This window comes from Leucoraja erinacea, chromosome 7 (assembly GCF_028641065.1).
Source record: "Leucoraja erinacea ecotype New England chromosome 7, Leri_hhj_1, whole genome shotgun sequence".
Lineage (NCBI taxonomy): Eukaryota > Metazoa > Chordata > Chondrichthyes > Rajiformes > Rajidae > Leucoraja > Leucoraja erinaceus.
Genome location: NC_073383.1, coordinates 34087122 through 34106762, shown reverse-complemented (window position 1 = coordinate 34106762; position 19641 = coordinate 34087122). Strand labels below are relative to the sequence as shown.

Below are 19641 nucleotides of genomic sequence, written 5' to 3'. Positions count from 1 at the left end.
ACTGGCACAATGGTCCCCACCAGGGTTTACTTTTTAGTTTTGGGTATGAATTGCAGTTTGGATATTAGAAGCAATTGATTTACACCTGTAAATATTAATGCAAAGCGAGAGGAAAGATGATCAATGTGGTAAATAAACCACTTTCTATTTTCACCCACTTTGCTCTGCAGATGAACATTCTTCTCCCTGGACATTTGTATTTTCAGCTGTTGGGTCATCCACCTGTGAAATAGAAGAAAGCAATTTGATTATGTGTTTTGTATCAATATGTTTTTTCCTTCTTTTTAAGGTTCAATCCACGCAATGAGCCTCCATGGAAAATATTTGATCATGAATATAGCACTATTGTGCTGGAGTTATTGTAAAGTAACTGCCTCTTTTCTGCATCCATACCCATTCACAGCTGTTCAATAAGAGTACTTATTGGCCGTTTTCTATTAAGTTGACTAGTGTGAGCAGAAAAACTTACCTCCATATTGTCAGAGCAACGTTATGCTATAATGTGTCCGTTTATTTTGCTCTGCAGTGCTGATTTATTGTTTTAAGCCTTTTAAAAAATGATACTTCTGTCAATTTGATTTAATTGATGACCTATATTCCTGATCCACATATCAACAGACCAATGGCTTTGTACTGCACTCAAATAGAAGTTTAGGGACTGGGCTCCCATTTTAATTCAGAATATATATGTGTCCTTGGGTCTGGTAACCTGCCATCCAAAATCCTTTCCTCCCACCCCTGCAATCTGAAGAAGATCTGTTGAATTATTCCAGCATTTTGTTGTGTCTTTTCATCCAAAGTCAATTTTGGTTTATTTGAGTACGGTATCTCTGCTACAAATTTGGTTAAATATTAACTGTAGAAACTGGTATGAAGGGCTCACAGTACAGAACATCAAAACATAACTAAATAGCAATTAAATGAACTAGTAATGAGGGAGACAAGAACTGTTAAAGTAGTTTCTTTGTTGATATCAACAGGTTTAAAAAAAGAGTAAAACCACCCAGAAATAGTCAATCAAGAAGCCTGCAGCATGGGAGGTCAAGGTAGTAATCAAATTATTTCTGGGCCTGAATATTGCCTTTCAAACATTTTTCAGAAAATAGTAGTAGTAGGCCATTCAGCTTGCTCCAACTTTCAATATGGTTGTGGCAAATTATCCACTGCAGTACCATATTCTCGCCTCTCTCCATACTTCTTGATCCCATTAGTTAAGTTTAGTTTAGAGATACAGCACGGAAATAGGCCCTTTGGCCCACCGAGTCCGCGCCGACTTGCGATCCCCGCATACTAACACTATCCTGCACACTAGGGATAATTCACTTTGGAGTGTGGGAGGAAACCAGAGATCCCGGAGAAAACCCACACAGGTCAGGGGAAAATGTACAAACTCCATACAGACAAGCACCCGTAGTCAGGTTTGAACCCGGGTATCTGGTGCTGTAAGGCTGCAGCTCTACTGCTGAGCTACTGTGCCGCCCAATTGACAAAATATACACCGCCTTCATCAAAATATATTCTCACATGGCCTCCACTGTTGTCTCAATAAGATTTGAACAGTGTAATTCAAACTGGAAATAAGCAATCTCTATCAAAATAATGCTGTATTCATAAGGATCGGTGCAACATATAGAACATTGCTGGTCATAACCAAAGCTTTTTAGTTAAAGTTTAGTTAAAGCCCAGTATTTTTTTTTCTCTCCGTTCATATCTTGATTGATACAGTAGAGGAGGGTAGTGAGTAAAAACGACAATGTTCAGTCTAATATCTGATAGATGTAGGAATTCTTATAATCTTACAATAGATGGAGTTTGCTGAACCTCTTGGTGAGTGTTGGTTCCTGATGAAATAATTGGCCTGGCATCAACCTCAGCAGGGCATCTGATCTTTTGGTCCGTATCCTGGGTACACATTTCAAGTCCTTGTTGCTTCCTGCTTTCTTGAAGTGGACATACAACTTAAAGCAAAAGTAGTAATCATTTCATTAATGGCATGTTCTGATCTCTTCTCATGCAAAAAAAAGTTATGATGGCTATATTGTGCAGATCATTGTAAATGAAACTGTGGGCCACGGTTTTGCTAACTAAATCTCAACTTGCTCATTGGTGGCCTCTTGTTCTTGTTAGTTGTTGCAAAACAGCTGTGGGAGCAAAACCACAACCAAAAATTGTAAGAGATAGGGTGCCAACATTTTCAAAGATAAATGCAATATAATTCATCGAGACTATGTGGACAAATATGTGATTGTATGCCATGTAATCGGGGATCTTGGTCAGGCTTCATGAGGTCAGCAGTACATGATCAAACTTCCACAAGTTACAATGCAGATTTGGCAACTTTTACAGAGTGAACATGGTGGTGGTGGGCCAAGACAAAAGGAGCAGAACACATTGGAGGGCACCACCAAGTTGGAAAAAGTTAAATAGAAGATGGGGCATAATCGTAACATAATGCAAGCTATTGCCAAATTTAGAGTTTTACAATACTTTTTTCCTTTTAAGGAATGGGAAGAAGAGGAGTAAGAAGTCTGTCTTAAGGCACTGGGAAACAATAGGTATGCAAAATCAGGTGACCATTAGTGATTTAATGACAATGTAAGACCACAGAATTTAAAGACACAAAATAGTTGTGTGCTATCAGCTATCATAAGAGGAAGAGAATGATCCCTATCAGTAAGCCTTCCCTCAGCACAGAAACTGTATTCAAATCTGATGATGGCAATAGAGTCTCAGTGACATTTAGGATCTCATGCACATGTACGATATAAAATGTGACTTGGCTTCCCTTTTGGACATAAACCTTTTCAAGCTGGACAGGTTGCAGCTGTATCAATACAAATTAAACATCCTTGTAGAGCTGTCATGGGATATTTAACCAATTTGGCAGGGATATGGAAGACATTGTAATTGTACAGTTGGGGAAGGTGCAATAAATATAAAAGGAAAATTAAGTCAGCTCAAAGACCACAAGAGGAGGTGGCATTGCCATTTTGATTCGGGAGTTCATTACCCGAATAATGAGGGAGGCTATCTTAGAAAACCCTTCAACCAAAAGATGGAACCAAAGAACGAAAATGGGCAATAATTTTATTGAGGGTGTACTCTGGGCCTCCTAACAGTCAAGAGGACATAGATGAGGAGATGCACAGCCAAACTGCATTGCAATGCAAGACTAATATAATTGTATAATACTAATAGAATAGTAGGGAATTGCACCTTCCCCAATTATACAACCACTTTGTCTTCGATGCTGATATGGTGCTGTCTGCACAGGGTTTGTACATTCTCCCCGTGACCTGCGTGGGTTTGCTCCGAAATCTACAGCTTCCTCCCACACTCCAAAATGTACGGGTCTGTAGGTTATTTGGCTTGGTATAATTGTAAATTGTCCCTAGTGTGCAGGATAGTGTTAGCCTGCTGGGATCGCTGGGCGGTGCGGACTCGGTGAGCAGAAGGGCTTGTTTCCACGATGTATCTCTAAACTAAACTAAACTAAATTAAACTAGTCAGCAAATAGTCATAGAGTCATAGAGTGATACAGTGTGGAAACAGGCCTTCCGGCCCAGCTTGCCCACACCAGCCAATATGCCCCAGCTACACTAGTTCCACCTACCTGAGCTTGGTCCATATCCCTCCAAACCTGTCTAACTGTTACTTAAACGTCTGGCAGCTTGTTCCATACACCCACCACCCTTTGTGTGAAAATGTTGCCCCTCAGATTCCTATTACATTTTTTCCCCCTTCACCTTGAACCTATGTCCTCTGCTCCTCGATTCTCCAACTCTTGGCAAGAGATTCTGTGCATCTACCCGATCTATTCCTCTCATGGTCTGAAGAAGGGTTTCGGCCCGAAACGTTGCCTATTTCCTTCGCTCCATAGATGCTGCTGCAGCAGCTGAGTTTCTCCAGCATTTTTGTGTACCTTCGATTTTCCAGCATCTGCAGTTCCTTCTTAAACACTATTCCTCTCATGATTTTAGACACCTATAAGATCACCCTTCATCCTCCTGTGCTCCAAAAAATAGAGACCCAGCCTACTCAACCTCTCCCCATAGCTCAGACCCTCTAGTCTTGGCAACATCCTCGTAAATCTTCTCTGAGCCCTTTCAAGCTTTGTAATATCTTTCCTATAACATGGTGCCCAGAACTGAACACAATATTCCAAATTTGGTCTGACTAACGTCTTATACACTGCCGCATGACCTCCCAACTTCTATACTCAATAATCTGACTAATGAAGGCCAATGTGCCAAAAGCCTTTTTGACCACCTTATCTACCTGCGACTCGACCTTCAAGGAACCATGCACCCGCACTCCGAGAAATGTAATATCTTTATTCAAGAAGGGCGGCACAATGGTGCAATGGTAGAGTTGCTGCCTTTCATCGGGCGGGGGGGAGAGAGGGGGGGGGGGGGGGGGCGGGGAGGCGAAATCTCAGGACTCAGGGACTTGAGCTGTAGGGAAAAGTTGAACAGGATAGGAATTCTCCTGATGGGTATCCTTATGGAGATGTATACAATCATGAGGAGCAAATGCACATGGCCCTTTCCCCAGGGTTGGAGAATCAAGAACTCGAGGACATAAAGTGACTTAAAGTGAGAGGGGAAAGATTTAATAGCAACCTAAGAGACACTTTTGTCCACAGAGAGGGTGTATGTATATGGAACAAGCTGCCAGAGGGAGTGGTTGAGGCAGGCACCATTATAACATTTAAAAGACATTAGGACAGTTGGATAGGCAAGATTTAGATGGATATGGGTCATATGCAGGCAACTAGCTTAGAGGGGCATGGATGAATTGGGCTAAAGGACCATGCTGCATGACTAATTCTAATTGTACCATCAATACAGGAGAACAGGGCCCATTAAGAGTGGGAGACTCAACTTTACAAATGAGCATAGAATGGAAACACAAGATGTTCACTGTGCTTGACAACTTTTGGAATGGATTGACATTAATTATTATTAACAAGAACATGGCTTCGTATTGAACAGTTGATTCCTTTTTTCTCCACATAGTTCTCAGATCCCATTCTCAACAACAATGATCCAAAGTAATACCACACATCCGGTAATAGATTGTTTCCAGACCGAGAACTGATTACTTGCGTTACCTATTGCATCATTCAGATAGATTTCCACTTTCTTCTTCAGATCTCTTCTTTTAATTCCGTCCAGGGCATTCAGCAAAAGCTGTAGGTCATTCGGTGAAATTTTTCCTTCTTTTTCCAATTCAGTGCAAAGATCCATCAAATTCTAGAGGAAGACAAATGACAAGCAGTGCTTTCATCAACTGAGATTTTTATTTTAATCTAATGATTTCCACCAATATTTCACTTCAATGATGAAACATTATAATCAATTTCACAAGTGAAACATAGCTGAGACTGATCGTGTTTTAATTTCTAGTTTGCTTAGAAATTTGATCGATAATCCTAGAAACATAGAAAATAGGTGCAGGAGTAGGCCATTTGGCCCTTCGAGCCAGCACCGCCATACAATATGATCATGGCTGATCATCCAAAATCAGTATCCCATTCCTGCTTTCTCCCCATATTCCTTGATTCCATTAGCCCTTTAGAGCTATATCTAACTCTCTCTTGAAAACATCCAGTGAATTGGCCTCCACTGCCTTCTGTGGCAGAGAATTCCACAGATTCACAACTTTCTGGGTGAAAACGTTTTTCTTCATCTCAGTTCTAAATGGCCTACCTCTTATTCTTAAACTGTGACCCGTAGTTCTGGACTCAACCAACATCGGGAACATTTTTCTTGCATTTAGCCCATCCAATCCCTTAAGAATTTTATAGAAGGATGGATGGGATCTTCAAAGCTCTCCCCCACGAGCTGCTGGCGGAGGTCTCGTGGCAACTGTTGCAGGTAGGTGAATTCAAAGAGCGGGCAGGGCAGGTGATCACCCATAAGCGTTAGCATCTCGCTCATGAGGGCCGAGGGCATCCAGTCGCCGAGCCCGCCCATGTTAAGGACCCAACAGGCGCGCTGCATTCGGCTTGGCCCGTCGATCCGGAGCAACAGCTCCTTGAGGCCTGAGTATTTCCCCACAACAGGCGGGTTATCCAGGTAAGGAATGACCGACCGGCCGTCTGCTGGTCAAGGGCGCTTACCACATAGTCATAGCGAGTCTCATCAGCTGTAACGCCGCGGATGTGAAATTGGGATTCGGCCTGTCGAAACCAAACCTTGGGCTGCAAGGTCCAAAATGTAGGCAGCTTCAGGGAGACCGCGTTGAGTTCGGTCTCGTCAGCGGCGGCAGTGGCAGAATGCATTTTTTTAAAATTTCCCTTCCAGGATTACATTCCTGGGCGTCTGGGGTCACCAATTCCGACTAGTTTTTCCAGCCAAAAACTAGTCGGACACAAGTGTGTGCTCTAGACGTGTTTAATCTTCTGCATACAGCTCGCTACTCCTCAACTGACACGGGTGTTGCCTGGCCTTAAATAACAACTCGGATAACGACTGAAGAAGGGTTTTGGCCCGAAACGTCGCCTATTTTCTTCGCTCCATAGATGCTGCTGCACCCGCTGAGTTTCTCCAGCAATTTTGTGTACCTTCGATCTTCCAGCATCTGCAGTTCCTTCTTGAACACTCAGATAACGACCCCGTGACTTGCGCCTCCCCCACCAAGCCACCGCCCTCTAGAGCCGATGGTTTGTCGTGACCTTGGGTTGCTATCAGGTGCCGCCATAAAGTACATGTTTTTTTAAAGATCAGAGAATTGGGGACAGGCACAGAAGAGGAGATGAGTCCTAATGTAGAACTACCATCCTATTGAATGTTGGAGGAGACTTGAGTAGCTTGATCCTGCTCCTATTTTCTTATGTTCATTGCATTGGTAATAAATCTACCTTCATCCACTTTTGCTTACCATAAGAGATTTGCATTTTCCCTTGGGTATATTCAAGACATAAATTATGCTATTGAGCTCTTTAACATCAATCTCTTTGGAAATGTTGTAAATCAGAACTCTAAAAAGAAACAAGAAAAGTTTTAGGATTAATATCTGAAAGAAATGTTGAAGCTTTGTCTTTCTGAGAGTTAGAAATTATAGTTTTCTTCCCAATTCAAAAATCAATGAGTCCGGAAGGCAAATTTTACTGATGATAAGAAATGTTCGTGCTGTTGGCAGCTGGTGTTTTTTTTAAGTTTATTTTCTCAGTTAGGTATTGGTCCTCATAATTCACCTGAGTGGCCAATCATACTTTGAGATTTTGAAAGTTGTGGACTCATAATCCAACATTATTCCCTTCCAACATTATTTTATCTGACGAGTCACAGGATGGCAATCAGAATCACAATTCTTAGTTCTTTGTTTGTTCTTACATATTCTGGAATAATTTAGATAAATTGTAGTTTAACCTGTGACCAACTATACCTAATTCCTAGAGCTGCACCAAACAATTATTTTTTGTAACCCTGCTAAGTCACTCCAGCACTTTATATCTTTTTTTGTAAGCTAGCATCTGCAGTTGTAGTTTTCGTTTTAGAGATACAACGCGGAAACAGGCCCTTCAGCTCACCGAGTCTGTGCCGACCAACAATCCACATACTCTAGCACTATTTCACACACTAGAGACAATTTACAATTTTTACCAAAGCCAATTAACTGACAAACACGTAGATTTTTGGAATGTGGGAGGAAACTGGAGAAAACCATGCAGTCACAGGGAGACAGGCAAACTCCGTACAGATAGCACCTGTGGTCAGGATCAAACCTGGGTCTCTGGTGGTGTAAGGCAGCAACTCTACCACTGCGCCACTGTGCCACCCTTGTGTCTTCAAATTAATTGTTGAATTAATCCATAAGATACTGCTTATTTGAACATAATTAGTTTGGAAAGTGGGCATTCAATTACTTAAAGAAAGAGATGAAGTGTCGTTGAGATAACTCTAGTATTGTTTACTAACCTATCTCCTGAGTGAGACATCACCTAAGGAAAAGGAGGTTAAAGATATGGATTTTTGAGTGTTCACAATGATGTCACCACCACAGTGGAGAAACCAAAGACAAATTGTGTGACTAAAAGCCATTTAGAATGGAGATGAGGAAACACTTTTTCACACAGGGAGTTGTGAGTCTGGAATTCTCTGCATCAGAGGGCGGTGGATCCGTCCGATCCATAGTTAATTCTATGTTATTCAGACTTTGGCCTTTCTTTCTTTGATAGACAAAATGCTGGAGTATCTATGACCTTCTTCTTTGATTCTTTGACCTCTTACATTGCTCTAAAATGCCCAATTTAAATAAGAAACAGCTTCTCATCCTTAGATTGGATATTTGTATCCTCGGGACAATATTGAATTGAACAATTTCACATAAACACCCTTTATTTTCCATCGCTCCACAAATACAGCTGTTTCTTTCAGTTTCATTGTGTTTTTCCTTTCTCTTCCATCTCTAATTGCTATATTTTTAAGTATTATTACTTTAACCACTTTGGTCTGCACCTTCTCTCAGACATTTCCCTTATTTTTTCAACATCCCCTCTCTGCAAATTATAACACTTGTCATTGAGTCACACAGCAAGCAAGATGCACCATCTACACTTGTCCCACCTGCCCACGTTTGGCCCATATCCCTCTAAGCCTTTCCTATCCATGTATTTGTCAAAATTTCTTTTAATGTTGATACAGTAACTGCCTGAACTACCTCCTCTGGCAGCACGTTCCATATACCCTCCACCCGTTGTGTGAAAAAGTTGCCACACAGATTCCTATTAAATCTATCCCCTCTCACATTAACCTATGTCCTTTGGTTCTTGATTCCCCTATTCTGGGTAAAAGACTGTGCATTCACCCTATCAATTCCCCTCATGATTTTACTCATCTCTAAGATCACCCCTCAGCCTCAGCCCCCCGTGCTCCAAGGAATAAAGACCTAGCTTGCCTAACCTCTCCCTATAGCTCAGGCCCACGTGTCCTGGTAACACCCTTGTAAATATTCTCTGCACTCTTTTGCATAACAAAATCCTTCCTATAGCAGGGTGACCAAAACTGAGCACAATACTCCAAATATGGCCTCACCAACATCTTGTACAGGTGTAACATAACATACTCAATTTCCTGGCCGATGAAGCTTTAAGGGGCTGTCTGCGAGTTAAGAAGAGTGTCCTCGACCTTCAAGCTCGAGGGCACTCGCCTGGAAAACCTTGAGCTGGTTAGACCGACAGCGTTGAGGAACACACACACACACACACACACACACACACACACACACACACACACACACACACACACACACACACACACACACACACACACACACACACACACACACACACACACACACACACACACACACACACACACACACACACACACACACACACACACACACACACACACACACACACACACACACACACACACACACACACACACACACACACACACACACACACACACACACACACACACACACACACACACACACACAACACACACACACACACAGCGGGGGAGCACTGTCTGAAATTCAGACCCGCGATGAAGAGGAAGGTCAAAGACAGCTGCATAGTAATGTTATGTCCTTTAGAGAGCGCGGGGGGGGGGGGGGGTTATTATACTTTTTAAGAAGTATAATAAAGTTTAGTGGGCATTTTACCTACTGGTCGGTTTTCCTTGGTCCTGAAAACTCCAATGAGCCGATCAAAATGCCCGGTAAGCGAAGGAGATTGCCTATGGCTGCCCTCGACTGCCTGTAACTAAATAACGACCCCATTCCACTGCACTACGAGTTAAAAAGAACCATGCCGACCAAATTTTACTTGCGGACCTAGCACTTATCTGCATTAAATTGCATTAGCCATTCCTCGGCCCACTTGACCAGCCGATCAGGATCCCGCTGTAACTTTTGATTACCATCTTCACAATCTACAATGCCACCCACTTTAGTGTCATCTGCAAACTTACTAATTAGGTCTTTACACTCTCGTCCATATCTTTGATATAAATCACAAACAGCATTGGTCTCAGCTTCAATACTGTTTACCATATCTATGCCTCTCATAATTTTATATAATTCAATCAAGTGTCCCTTCAACTTCTGACATTCCAGAATAAATAACCAAAGTCTATCCAACTTCTCCCTGTAACTGAAACCCTCTAATTCAGGCAGCATTCTGGTAAACCTCACCTGTACCCTCTCCAAGGCCTCCACATCTTTCCTGTAATGGGGCGACCAGAATGGACCATTAGGATCTCTTCTGAGGCAGAGATGACCTGTACAAAACAGATGGGTTGCACCTGCACTGGAGAGGCACCAATATTCTTGCAAGGAGGTTTGTTAGAGCTACTCAGGAGTGTTTAAACTATAATGGCAGGAGGGTGGGAACCAGAGCAGCAGTTCAATAAATGGAAAGGCTGATGAGAAAATGAAGTTTATGATATGCAAGCCTCAAAGGCAGGAAGAGGTTCGTGAATATGGGGATAATGAAGCACTGATTGCTTACTTCAATGCAAAAAGTATTGTGGGTAAAGCTGGTGAACCTAGAGTCTGCATCATTGCTTGGAATTATGATAGAAAAAATAGGTGCAGGAGTGCCAACATGAAATAGCAATGTTACAAAATTTTGAGATTTAAAAAATCAAGTCTGCAATTTATCCCATCAGATAAAGCATAAAAAGAAGTTTAATTTGACACCTAATTCACTTTCATATCTCAAGTATTTAAAAGGTTATGGCCATTTTCATACTCGGAAATTAGCATCTTGTTCCCTATTGATTTTCTATGGACATAACAAAAAAGCTGTGATCGTGGACAGTCAAAAGCCCATAACTTTCTTAAAAATTAAGAGAACTGAATGAAATTTTCAGTTATCATAAATCGAAGCATTCTGAAACAAACATAAAATAATCTTACTTGGATGACCTGGAATTAAAGCATATAATTAGTTAGTTACCCAATTGTAGCTAATTCCAAACTTCAATTACCAGATCTAAACATCTATCCATTTCTTAATAAATTATTAACATTTTTAAATAGCCCAAGTGTCCAAATAATATTCACAAATAATTCACAATAAAACATGATTTTTAAATCTCATTTACATTTATAGGCCAAATGGAAGGAATTTAGTGTTCAATTGCAGTAAATTAATGTCCATTTAAATCAGCTTTCTAGTGGGATCCTGTGAACGCGCTGGTTTAGAACGTTCACATTGCGGTAGATTTGTGCCCTCAAATGCCCAGAAAAATACTGCGGGATATAATGGGCCCCAAATTAGCTACTCGCAACATTAAATTTTGTATAAAGGGATCTTAAGAAGCCCTTTTTAACATAAAAATAAACAGCCTACCTTCCGTTTTCTCCTGTATGAGATCCGGCCCGTTGTCGGGCGGATCTCATACAGTTAATTTTTAACCTACTATAACAAGTAAATAAAGCCTTTAAAACTAATAATAGCTCAAGCGACGGAATCTTCCAGCGATGTTTCGTTAATAATTAACTAGGCTGAACATCCTTGATTTGAACAGCCTGGGGAAAATTGCGTTTTAAACCCGCCCCCCTCTAAATGGCGCCAAAATCGCACACACGGGCTGGGACAGATTTTCAGCGACGCTTCAATTACGTTTTGCAACTTACCTACATGAAAAGGTTCCCCACCCCTGATCTAGCCTGTCCAATCCCTTAAGAATTTTATGTTTCTATAAGATAACCTCTCATCCTTCTAAATTCCAGTGGATATAAACCCAATCGATCCATTATTTTGTTATATGTCAGTCCCGCCATCCTGGGAATTACACTGGTGGACCTACGCTGCACTCCCTCAATAGCAATAATGTCCTTCCTCAAATTGGGAGAGCAAAATCGCACACAATACTCCAGGGGCGGTCTCACCAGGGCCCTGTACATCTGCAGTAGGACCTCCTTGCTCCTAAACTCAAATCCTCTCGCAATGAAGGCCAACATGCCATTAGCTTTCTTCACTGTCTGTTATACCTGCATATTTACTTTCAGTGACTGATGAACAAGCACACCCAGGTCTCGTTGCATCTCCCCTTTTCCTAATCGGACTGCTTTCCTGTTCTTGCCAAAAAAGTGGATAACCTCACATTTATCCACATTATACTGCATCTGCCCACTCACCCAACCTATCCAAGTCACCCTGAAGCCTCATAACATCCTCATCGCAGCTCACACTGCCACCCAGCTTTGTGTCATCCGCAAACTTGGAGAGGTCACATTTAATTCCCTCATCTAAATCATTAATATATACAGTAATGTAAATAATTGGGGTCCCAGCAAGGAGTCTTGCGGCACCCCACTAGTCACTGCCTGACATTCTGAAAAGGACATGTTAATTCCTACTCTTTGCTTTCTGTCTGCCAACCAATTCTTTATCCATGTCAATACCCTGCCCCCAATACCATGTGCTCCAATTTTGCACACTAATCTCTTATGGTACCTTGTCAAAGGCTTTATGAAAGTCCAGATACACCACATCCACTGTCTCTCCCTTATCCGTTCTACTTGTTACATCCTCAAAAAATCCCAGACGATTAGTCAAGCATGATTTCCCCTTCATAAATCCATGCTGATTTTGACCAATCCTGTCTGCTTTCCAAATGTGCTGCTATAACATCTTTAACAATCAACTCAAGCATCTTCCCCACTACCGATGTAAGGCTAACTGGTCGATAATTCCCCGTTTTCACTCTCCCTCCTTTCTTAAAAAGTGTGGCTACCCTTAGGTCCACAGGAACTGATCTAGAGTTGAGAGAACATTGGAAAATGATCACCAAAGCATCCCCAATTTCTAGGGCCACCTCCTTGAATACTCTGGGATGCAGACCATCAGGCCCTGGGGAATCTGCCTTCAGTCCCAACAGTTTACCTAACATCATCTCCTGATTAGTTTACCTAACACCATTTTCTGACTGATGTGGCCTTGGTTGCGAGAGGGACTCGACTGGCAGCTCAACATGCCTGGGTGTCGATGTTTCAGATGAGATAGAGAGAGGTGGAGGGAGGGGGTAAAAGAGTTGGAGGTGTTGCTTTGCTAATCTGGGAGAATGTCATGGCGATACTCGGAGAGGACATTTTGGAGGGTTCGCCAACTGAAGAATTGTGGGTTAGGCCTCACCAAAGTCCTATAGAGCTGCATATTATTATATTCAAAGCCCTTAGCAATGAATGCAAGGATTATATATACCTTATTTACCACCCTATCTACTGCTGCCATCTTCAGCGAGCTATGAACTTGGACTCTAAGATCCCTCTGCACATAAATGCTATTAAAGGTCCTGCCGTTAACTATATACTTTCCCCTTACATTCAACCTCCAAAGTGCAACACCTAACACTTGCTTGGGTCACACCTTGGCCACTCCCTCTTCTCCCCTCTTCCATCGGGCAAAAGGTATAGAAGTGTGAAAACGCACACCTCCAGAGTCAGGAAGAGCAATCCTGAAGCACTTCCAGATTCAGAGCAGCCCTGAACTACTATCTACCTAAATGGTGATTCTTGGATTCTTTGATCAGACTTTATTGGCTTTATCTCGCACTAAACATTATTCCCTTATCATGGATAAGGCTGTAAATGGCTCGATTGTAATCATATATTGTCTTTTTGCTGACTGGATATCATGCAACAAAAAGCTTTTCACTGTACCTCGGTGCACATGACAATAAACTAAAACTAAACCATAAAGAGTGAATTAAGGAGCGGTTAATGGATAGAAAATAGTAGGCAGATTTCATCAGTTTATGTTCAGGTTGTGAGGATGTGACAGGTGGGATGCTGCAGAGATCACAGCTATCCACAGTTTACGTTCAAGTTTTGAGAGTCCAATTATAATCAGGTCCTGGTTGGACCACGCTTGGGATATTGTGCGCAGGTCTGGTATCCATACCTTTGGAAAGATCTACTTCAAATAGAGAAAGCACAGTGAAAGTTCACTAATCTGAAGAAGGGTCTCGTCCCGAAACGTCCCCCATTCCTTCTCTCCAGAGATGCTGCCTGTCCCGCTGAGTTACTCCACCTTTTTGTGTCTAAATTGATTTCTTGGTTAGCTCAAGAGTTTAAGCAAACTGGGCCTTTACTCTTTTGAGTTTAAACAATGAATCTTTTATGAGCATGAATAGATTTTAGCAAGCAGTTTTGTGGGAAAAGGTCAAACTAATATCAATAAAGTTAGTGTCCAATCAGTTATTCTATCAAAATCCCCAAAATATACACATTGGAAAACAGAAAATGCTGGAAACACTCAGCACGTCAGGCAGGACATGTGAAAAACAAGTTACTGTTCTGGGTGACGAACATTTGTCAGAACAGTTACTTCAAGGTAAGGCAGCACAACAAATAAACAATTAAATAGATACGGAAAATACCTGTAATTTGAGATTTTACAATTCCCTGGTTGTTTCAAGAACTGCTCCATATCATGAATTTCTAGATCAGAAAGCAATTTATATCGCTTAATTTGATATAAGAGTTCATAACAAATATCCAGATTTAGTTCCTCTAGTAATTTAAATAGATCTTGGGCATTCTCCACCCGTTTGCCTGTTGGAATGTGGTCACTGCATAAGAATCTCATGTCCTTCACCTCCTCTTCATCCAGCTCTTCACTTATTTTCAGCAAAGTCCGTTTTTTGACAGTAGCCATCTTCACCCTTCATAACCCAAAAGAAAAGCAACATTTCAGCATAGAAATAATTGACTGGTCCTGTTAGATTGTGCAAGAGCCAACAAAGTCAAGCCCAGGAATGGTTTCAGGTCCAGATTGTCAAGGGAGACAGGCCCCCAGGCCCGAGGAAGAGAATCAGGGATCGGAAGGAGGGTAGACCAAACAATCGGTAGAGTGCATTGGCACTGCTGGAATCCTTGAGGTGTGTTATAATTAGTGATGGGATTGGGGGGGGGGGGGGGGGGGGGGGGGGGGGGGGTGTATGAATAGCAATTAAGGTTGAAGTTAACGTTTGGGTGAGACCACAGATGCTGAGTTGTGTCATCAGATTTGTAGGTGAAATAATTTCTGGCCAGCAGATGGTAGGTGGCACACTGACGTAGTAGGGCGGCATGGTGGCATAGTAGATCGGGCATAGTGGCGCAGTAGTAGAGCTACTGCCTTACAGCGCCAAAGACCCAGGACCGATCCTGACTACGGGTGCTGTCTGTATGGAGTTTGTACGTTCTCCCCGTGACCTTCGTGGGTTTTCTCCGAGATCTTCGGATTCCTCCCACACTCCACAAAGATGTACAGGTTTGTACAGGCTTGGCAGAAATGTAAAATTGTCACTTGTGTATGTATATAGTGTTAGTGTGCAGGGATCGTTGGTCGGTGTGGGGTGGTCGGTGGGCCAAAGGGCCTGTTTTTGCGTGGTATCTCTAAACTAAACTAAATGGGTTGGATGAAAGTTATGAGCTTAGGGTAGTAGTGATTGATGCTCAGAAAGGTATTGAAGAGGGCAGGGGTAAATAAATGTGAATGCTAAGGGCTGAAGCATTTACAACCATGCTCAGGCAGAAAATACTGAGTGTATGATTCATCTCAACTGCCTCTTCAAATCCCCCCCCCCCCCATTCCACCCTATTTAATTCGCTCTGCAAGAAAACAAGAAATGGATACAAGCACTAGATACAGCAAAGGCTAGGGAATCAAACATTGATCCAGCTCCAGTACTGATGGCTGCAGTCCAGAATTGCCGTTTCTAGCCACGTTTTTAGCAAAAGCTCCTGACACCCTTTCCAACATCCAAATGTCACAGGTTAGGTATGCGATGGAATATTATGCATTTGCCTGGATGTGCGCAGCTCGATAAAATTAATGAAGCTCTTTACCATTCAGGAATATAGCAATCCATTAGAACCCCATTTGCTATCCCAAACATACATTCCCTCCTCCATTGGTGTATTATGGCTACAGTTTGAGCCATTCCCCAAAGGCATTTGAAGAATACTTTCTGTACTGTATGATTTTTACAATGCATCTGAAGAAATTGGTAAGTTGGAGAAATTATGAATTTCCATTAGTCTCTTGAAAAAGTCAAGGAGTTGGTGTGCTTTCTTGGCTGTTGCTTCAGTTGTTGGATCAGGACAAATTATTGTGATATTTATGGCTATGCTCTTGACCATCTCCACTATTGATACTGACTGGGGCATGTATACACTTTGCTCCCTGAAATTAATGACCAACTCCTTCATCTTACTGATGTTGAGGGAAAGCCTGTTTTCCTGACACCATATTACTAAGCTCTCTATCTCCTTCCTGTACTTTGACTGGTCATTGTTCGAGATCTGCCCCCACTCTGGAGTTAGAGCAGAATTTGGCTGCACAGTCATGAATATACAGGAGGCAGGGAATTCATCCACGTGGACCATCTGTATTGAGAATTATAGTACAGCATCCTGTGTCGCCTTTTCTTACTGACTGTGGTCTATGGATCAGGAAGTCAAGAATCCAGTTGCAGAGGCAGGTGATGACTCAAAGGACTATTCACCTCTGACTCAAGAGCACATGACGATAGGCAATGAATGCTATTTTTTTGCTGTCCATCTAATGCCACTTCCCATCTCAATTATTTCAGAAGCTCTGTAGTGCAGTGGTTGATGGTTGATGGTCTGAGGAAAGGTCGGAGAGATCAACTGTGGGAAATTAAGGTGCTGAGATATTGCAGATCGGTGATGAGGGGCAAGGGAAACAAAATAGCAGTGGGTCTCTGAACTAAAAACAGAAATGGTTGGGGATACTCAGTTGAATGGGCAGCATCTGCTGAGCAAGCATCACAATTATGTTTCAGGAAAATGAGTTTTCATCAGGTCAAATTTCAGACCACCAGAACTGTGAGGTAGAGCCAGTCAGTGTTGGTGAAGAGCATGCAAATGCTAAGCCATAGCATTGAGCAAATGTGACCAAATGCCTTTATCTCTATAAATGAAGAGTGCCAGCTTCAAGCCCCAGTAGGAACATAGAAAATAGAACAGTATAACACAGGAACAGGCGCTTCGGCCCACAATATCTGTGGCGTACATGATGTCAGGTTAAACTAAAATCTCCTCTGCCTGCACATGATCTATATCCCTCCATATCAATGTGCTTATTCAAAGGCTTCTTAAATGCCACTATCGTTTCTGCCTCCATGCCCACTCATGGCAGCATATTCCAGGCACCTACCACTCTCTATAAAAAAAACTTGCCCTGCACATCTCCATTGAACTTTGCCCCTCTCACCTTAAATCTATGCCCTCTAGTCTTTGATATTTCCACCCTAGAAAAATGGTTCTGACTACCTTCCCTATCTATACTTCTCTTAATTTTACATACTTCTGTCAGGTCTCTCCTCTAGACAAAAAAGCTGGAGCAACTCAGCGGGCCAGGCAGCATCTCTGGACGTCGCGACCCTTCTTCAGACTGGGAGTCAGGGGAATGGGAAACGAGAGATATAAAAGGTACATAGGGCAAATAAATGAAAGGTATGCAAAGAGCAACAATGATCAAGGAAACGTGGAGCCCACATTGGTCCATTGTTGGCTGTGGGGTAAGTGATGACTAATTATACAGACAGTGACTCCCAACAAGGTGACAGTGAAGCTTGTTGACTACTAGGGTGGGGGAGGGGATGATTGAGAGGGGGTGCATCGGCACCCCCAACCTTTGATGCTCCAGAGAAAAACAATCTAGCTTTGCCAACCTCTCCTTACTGTTAATACTCTCTTATCCAGGCAGCATTCTGGTAAACACCCTGCACCATCTCCAAAGCCTTCACGAACTGAAACGGGACGGCCAGAATTGCACACAAACGCGGCCTAATAAAGTCCTATAAAGGTGCAACATGTCTTCCTGACGCATATTCAGTGCACTGACTTCACCAGTCAATTTACTTGTGTTCCCACTGTGAGGGAGTTACGGACCTGGACCCCAATTAAATCAGACCGACATTCCGGTTGGTCGAAAGACTGAATTCTTCTCAACCCAGACGAAATCCAACTCTGATAAGTCGAGTATCGGAATACGTCGCCTTTCAGCGCTGGCCGCTGGTAAAGGGTGAGGAAACCGACAAGGAGCGGTGGGAACACAGAAAGTGCCGCTGCGCCGTTCTGTGGCCGTCTAAGTGGAGGCAATCCGCCCTCGACTTACGGGAAATCGAGAGAATTGTCAACTGCTTCCCCCCACCTCCCTCTTCTTAGTTTAAAAAAAAAATTCTAATGAGCCGACCATGCAATTCACCGAATATACTTTTCCTGCGACTAATTGTTTCGAACTAAGAAATGTCACCATAATAATTCACGACTATGGGAAGAAAGATTAAAACTTACTTCGTGAGTTTTGCGTTGCCTCGAAAGGTTTCGGACGGGAACAGCGTGAGGCGATCCTCACTGCGATTGTCTTCGTTTTGAAAATTAATCTAAAATCTTGTTCACACTGGATAATGTAACCCTCGGAACAGGGGGCTCTCCTGGTCAAGTAGTGGCTTGAGTTTGAGGAAGGACGTAAGTATAATATTTGGACGTAAGTGCTTATAGGTTGGTTTCACTTTTCCGGGGGTAACTGCGCCAAGTTTAAACTTCTGTAATAGTCCAGGAAATAAATCGCTATCACGCGAGCGCGGTGGAAACGCAAGAGACTGGATCGGCTGGAGTCCTGGGCAAAAAGACAGCGTGAAGAAGGTCCCGACCCCTTTCCCCCCGCAGATGTTGCCTGTCCTGCTGAGTTCCTCCAGCACTTTATGTTTTGCACGTCAGTCTAAAATGTCAATGAGCTGCACAAGGAAACTGTCAAGGTCCTCGCTTCCAACAAACCCCTGGGACCATACAGTTCATGGAAGTTCAGCGTGGACAGGATCACGTCTGGCTGATTCCAAACATTGAAGATCTTTACGATTCGCCCCACATTTGTTCTCAATAACCCAACAAAATGTCCCTCTTCATATACAGATTGAAGGCTGATTTTCCGGCAACATCGGTTCCAGAGCCGTTCTTCCGGACCAGCATAGGTCACATGTTAATGAATTGACAATACATTTCTGGTCCGCTAATGACACCCCCTGCAATGTCTCTAAAACACCATAGAGTTTCAGAAATGTAAATAAAACAAGTATAAAATGTGAGGTACACAAAAAAGCTGGAGAAACTCAGCGGGTGCAGCAACATCTATGGAGTGAAGGAAATAGGCAACATTTCAGGCGGAAACCCTTCTTCAGACTGATAGGGGGTGGCGGGGAGAAGGGAGGAAAAAGGAGGAGGAGCCCGAGGGCTGAGGAAGGGGAGGAGACAGCAAGGGCTAACAAAATTGGGAGAATTTAATGTTCATGCCCGCAGGATGCAGACTCCCCAAGCGGAATATGAGGTGCTGTTCCTCCAATTCCCGGTGTTGCTCGCTCTGGCCATGGAGGAGATCCAGGACAGAGAGGTCGGATTCGGAGTGGGAGGGGGAGTTGAAGTGTTGAGCCACCGGGAGGTCAGGTTGGTTCTTGCGGACCGAGCGGAGGTGTTCGGCGAAACGGTCGCCCAACCTCCGCTTGGTCTCACCGATGTAGATCAGCTGACATCTAGAGCAGCGGATGCAGTAGATGAGGTTGGAGGAGATGCAGGTGAACCTCTGTCGCACCTGGAACGACTGCTTGGGTCCTTGAATGGAGTCGAGGGGGGAGGTAAAAGGACAGGTGTTGCATTTCTTGTGGT

General features: G+C 42.9%; 2 protein-coding genes across 3 annotated transcripts in view; one reads left to right on the top strand and one right to left on the bottom strand.

The window, feature by feature from the left end:
- Positions 1-19045, bottom strand: part of LOC129698865 (caspase-8-like) — a 35010-nt gene extending 15965 nt beyond the window's left edge. Inside the window, exons 1-6 of one of the 2 annotated variants that reach the window (XM_055638197.1) lie at positions 18277-19045; positions 14349-14633; positions 6886-6985; positions 5114-5255; positions 1801-1958; positions 159-222 (exon numbers count right to left, since the gene is read on the bottom strand). In XM_055638197.1, the coding sequence (XP_055494172.1) occupies positions 159-222; positions 1801-1958; positions 5114-5255; positions 6886-6985; positions 14349-14626 (742 nt within the window). In that variant the 5' untranslated portion in view covers positions 14627-14633; positions 18277-19045. The remainder of the gene's footprint in view (positions 1-158; positions 223-1800; positions 1959-5113; positions 5256-6885; positions 6986-14348; positions 14634-18276) is intronic. The other variant, XM_055638198.1, reaches the window with a different exon arrangement.
- Positions 1-19641, top strand: part of zgc:112416 (uncharacterized protein LOC550509 homolog) — a 118490-nt gene that overhangs the window by 21952 nt on the left and 76897 nt on the right. The gene's annotated exons all lie outside the window — the stretch shown is intronic.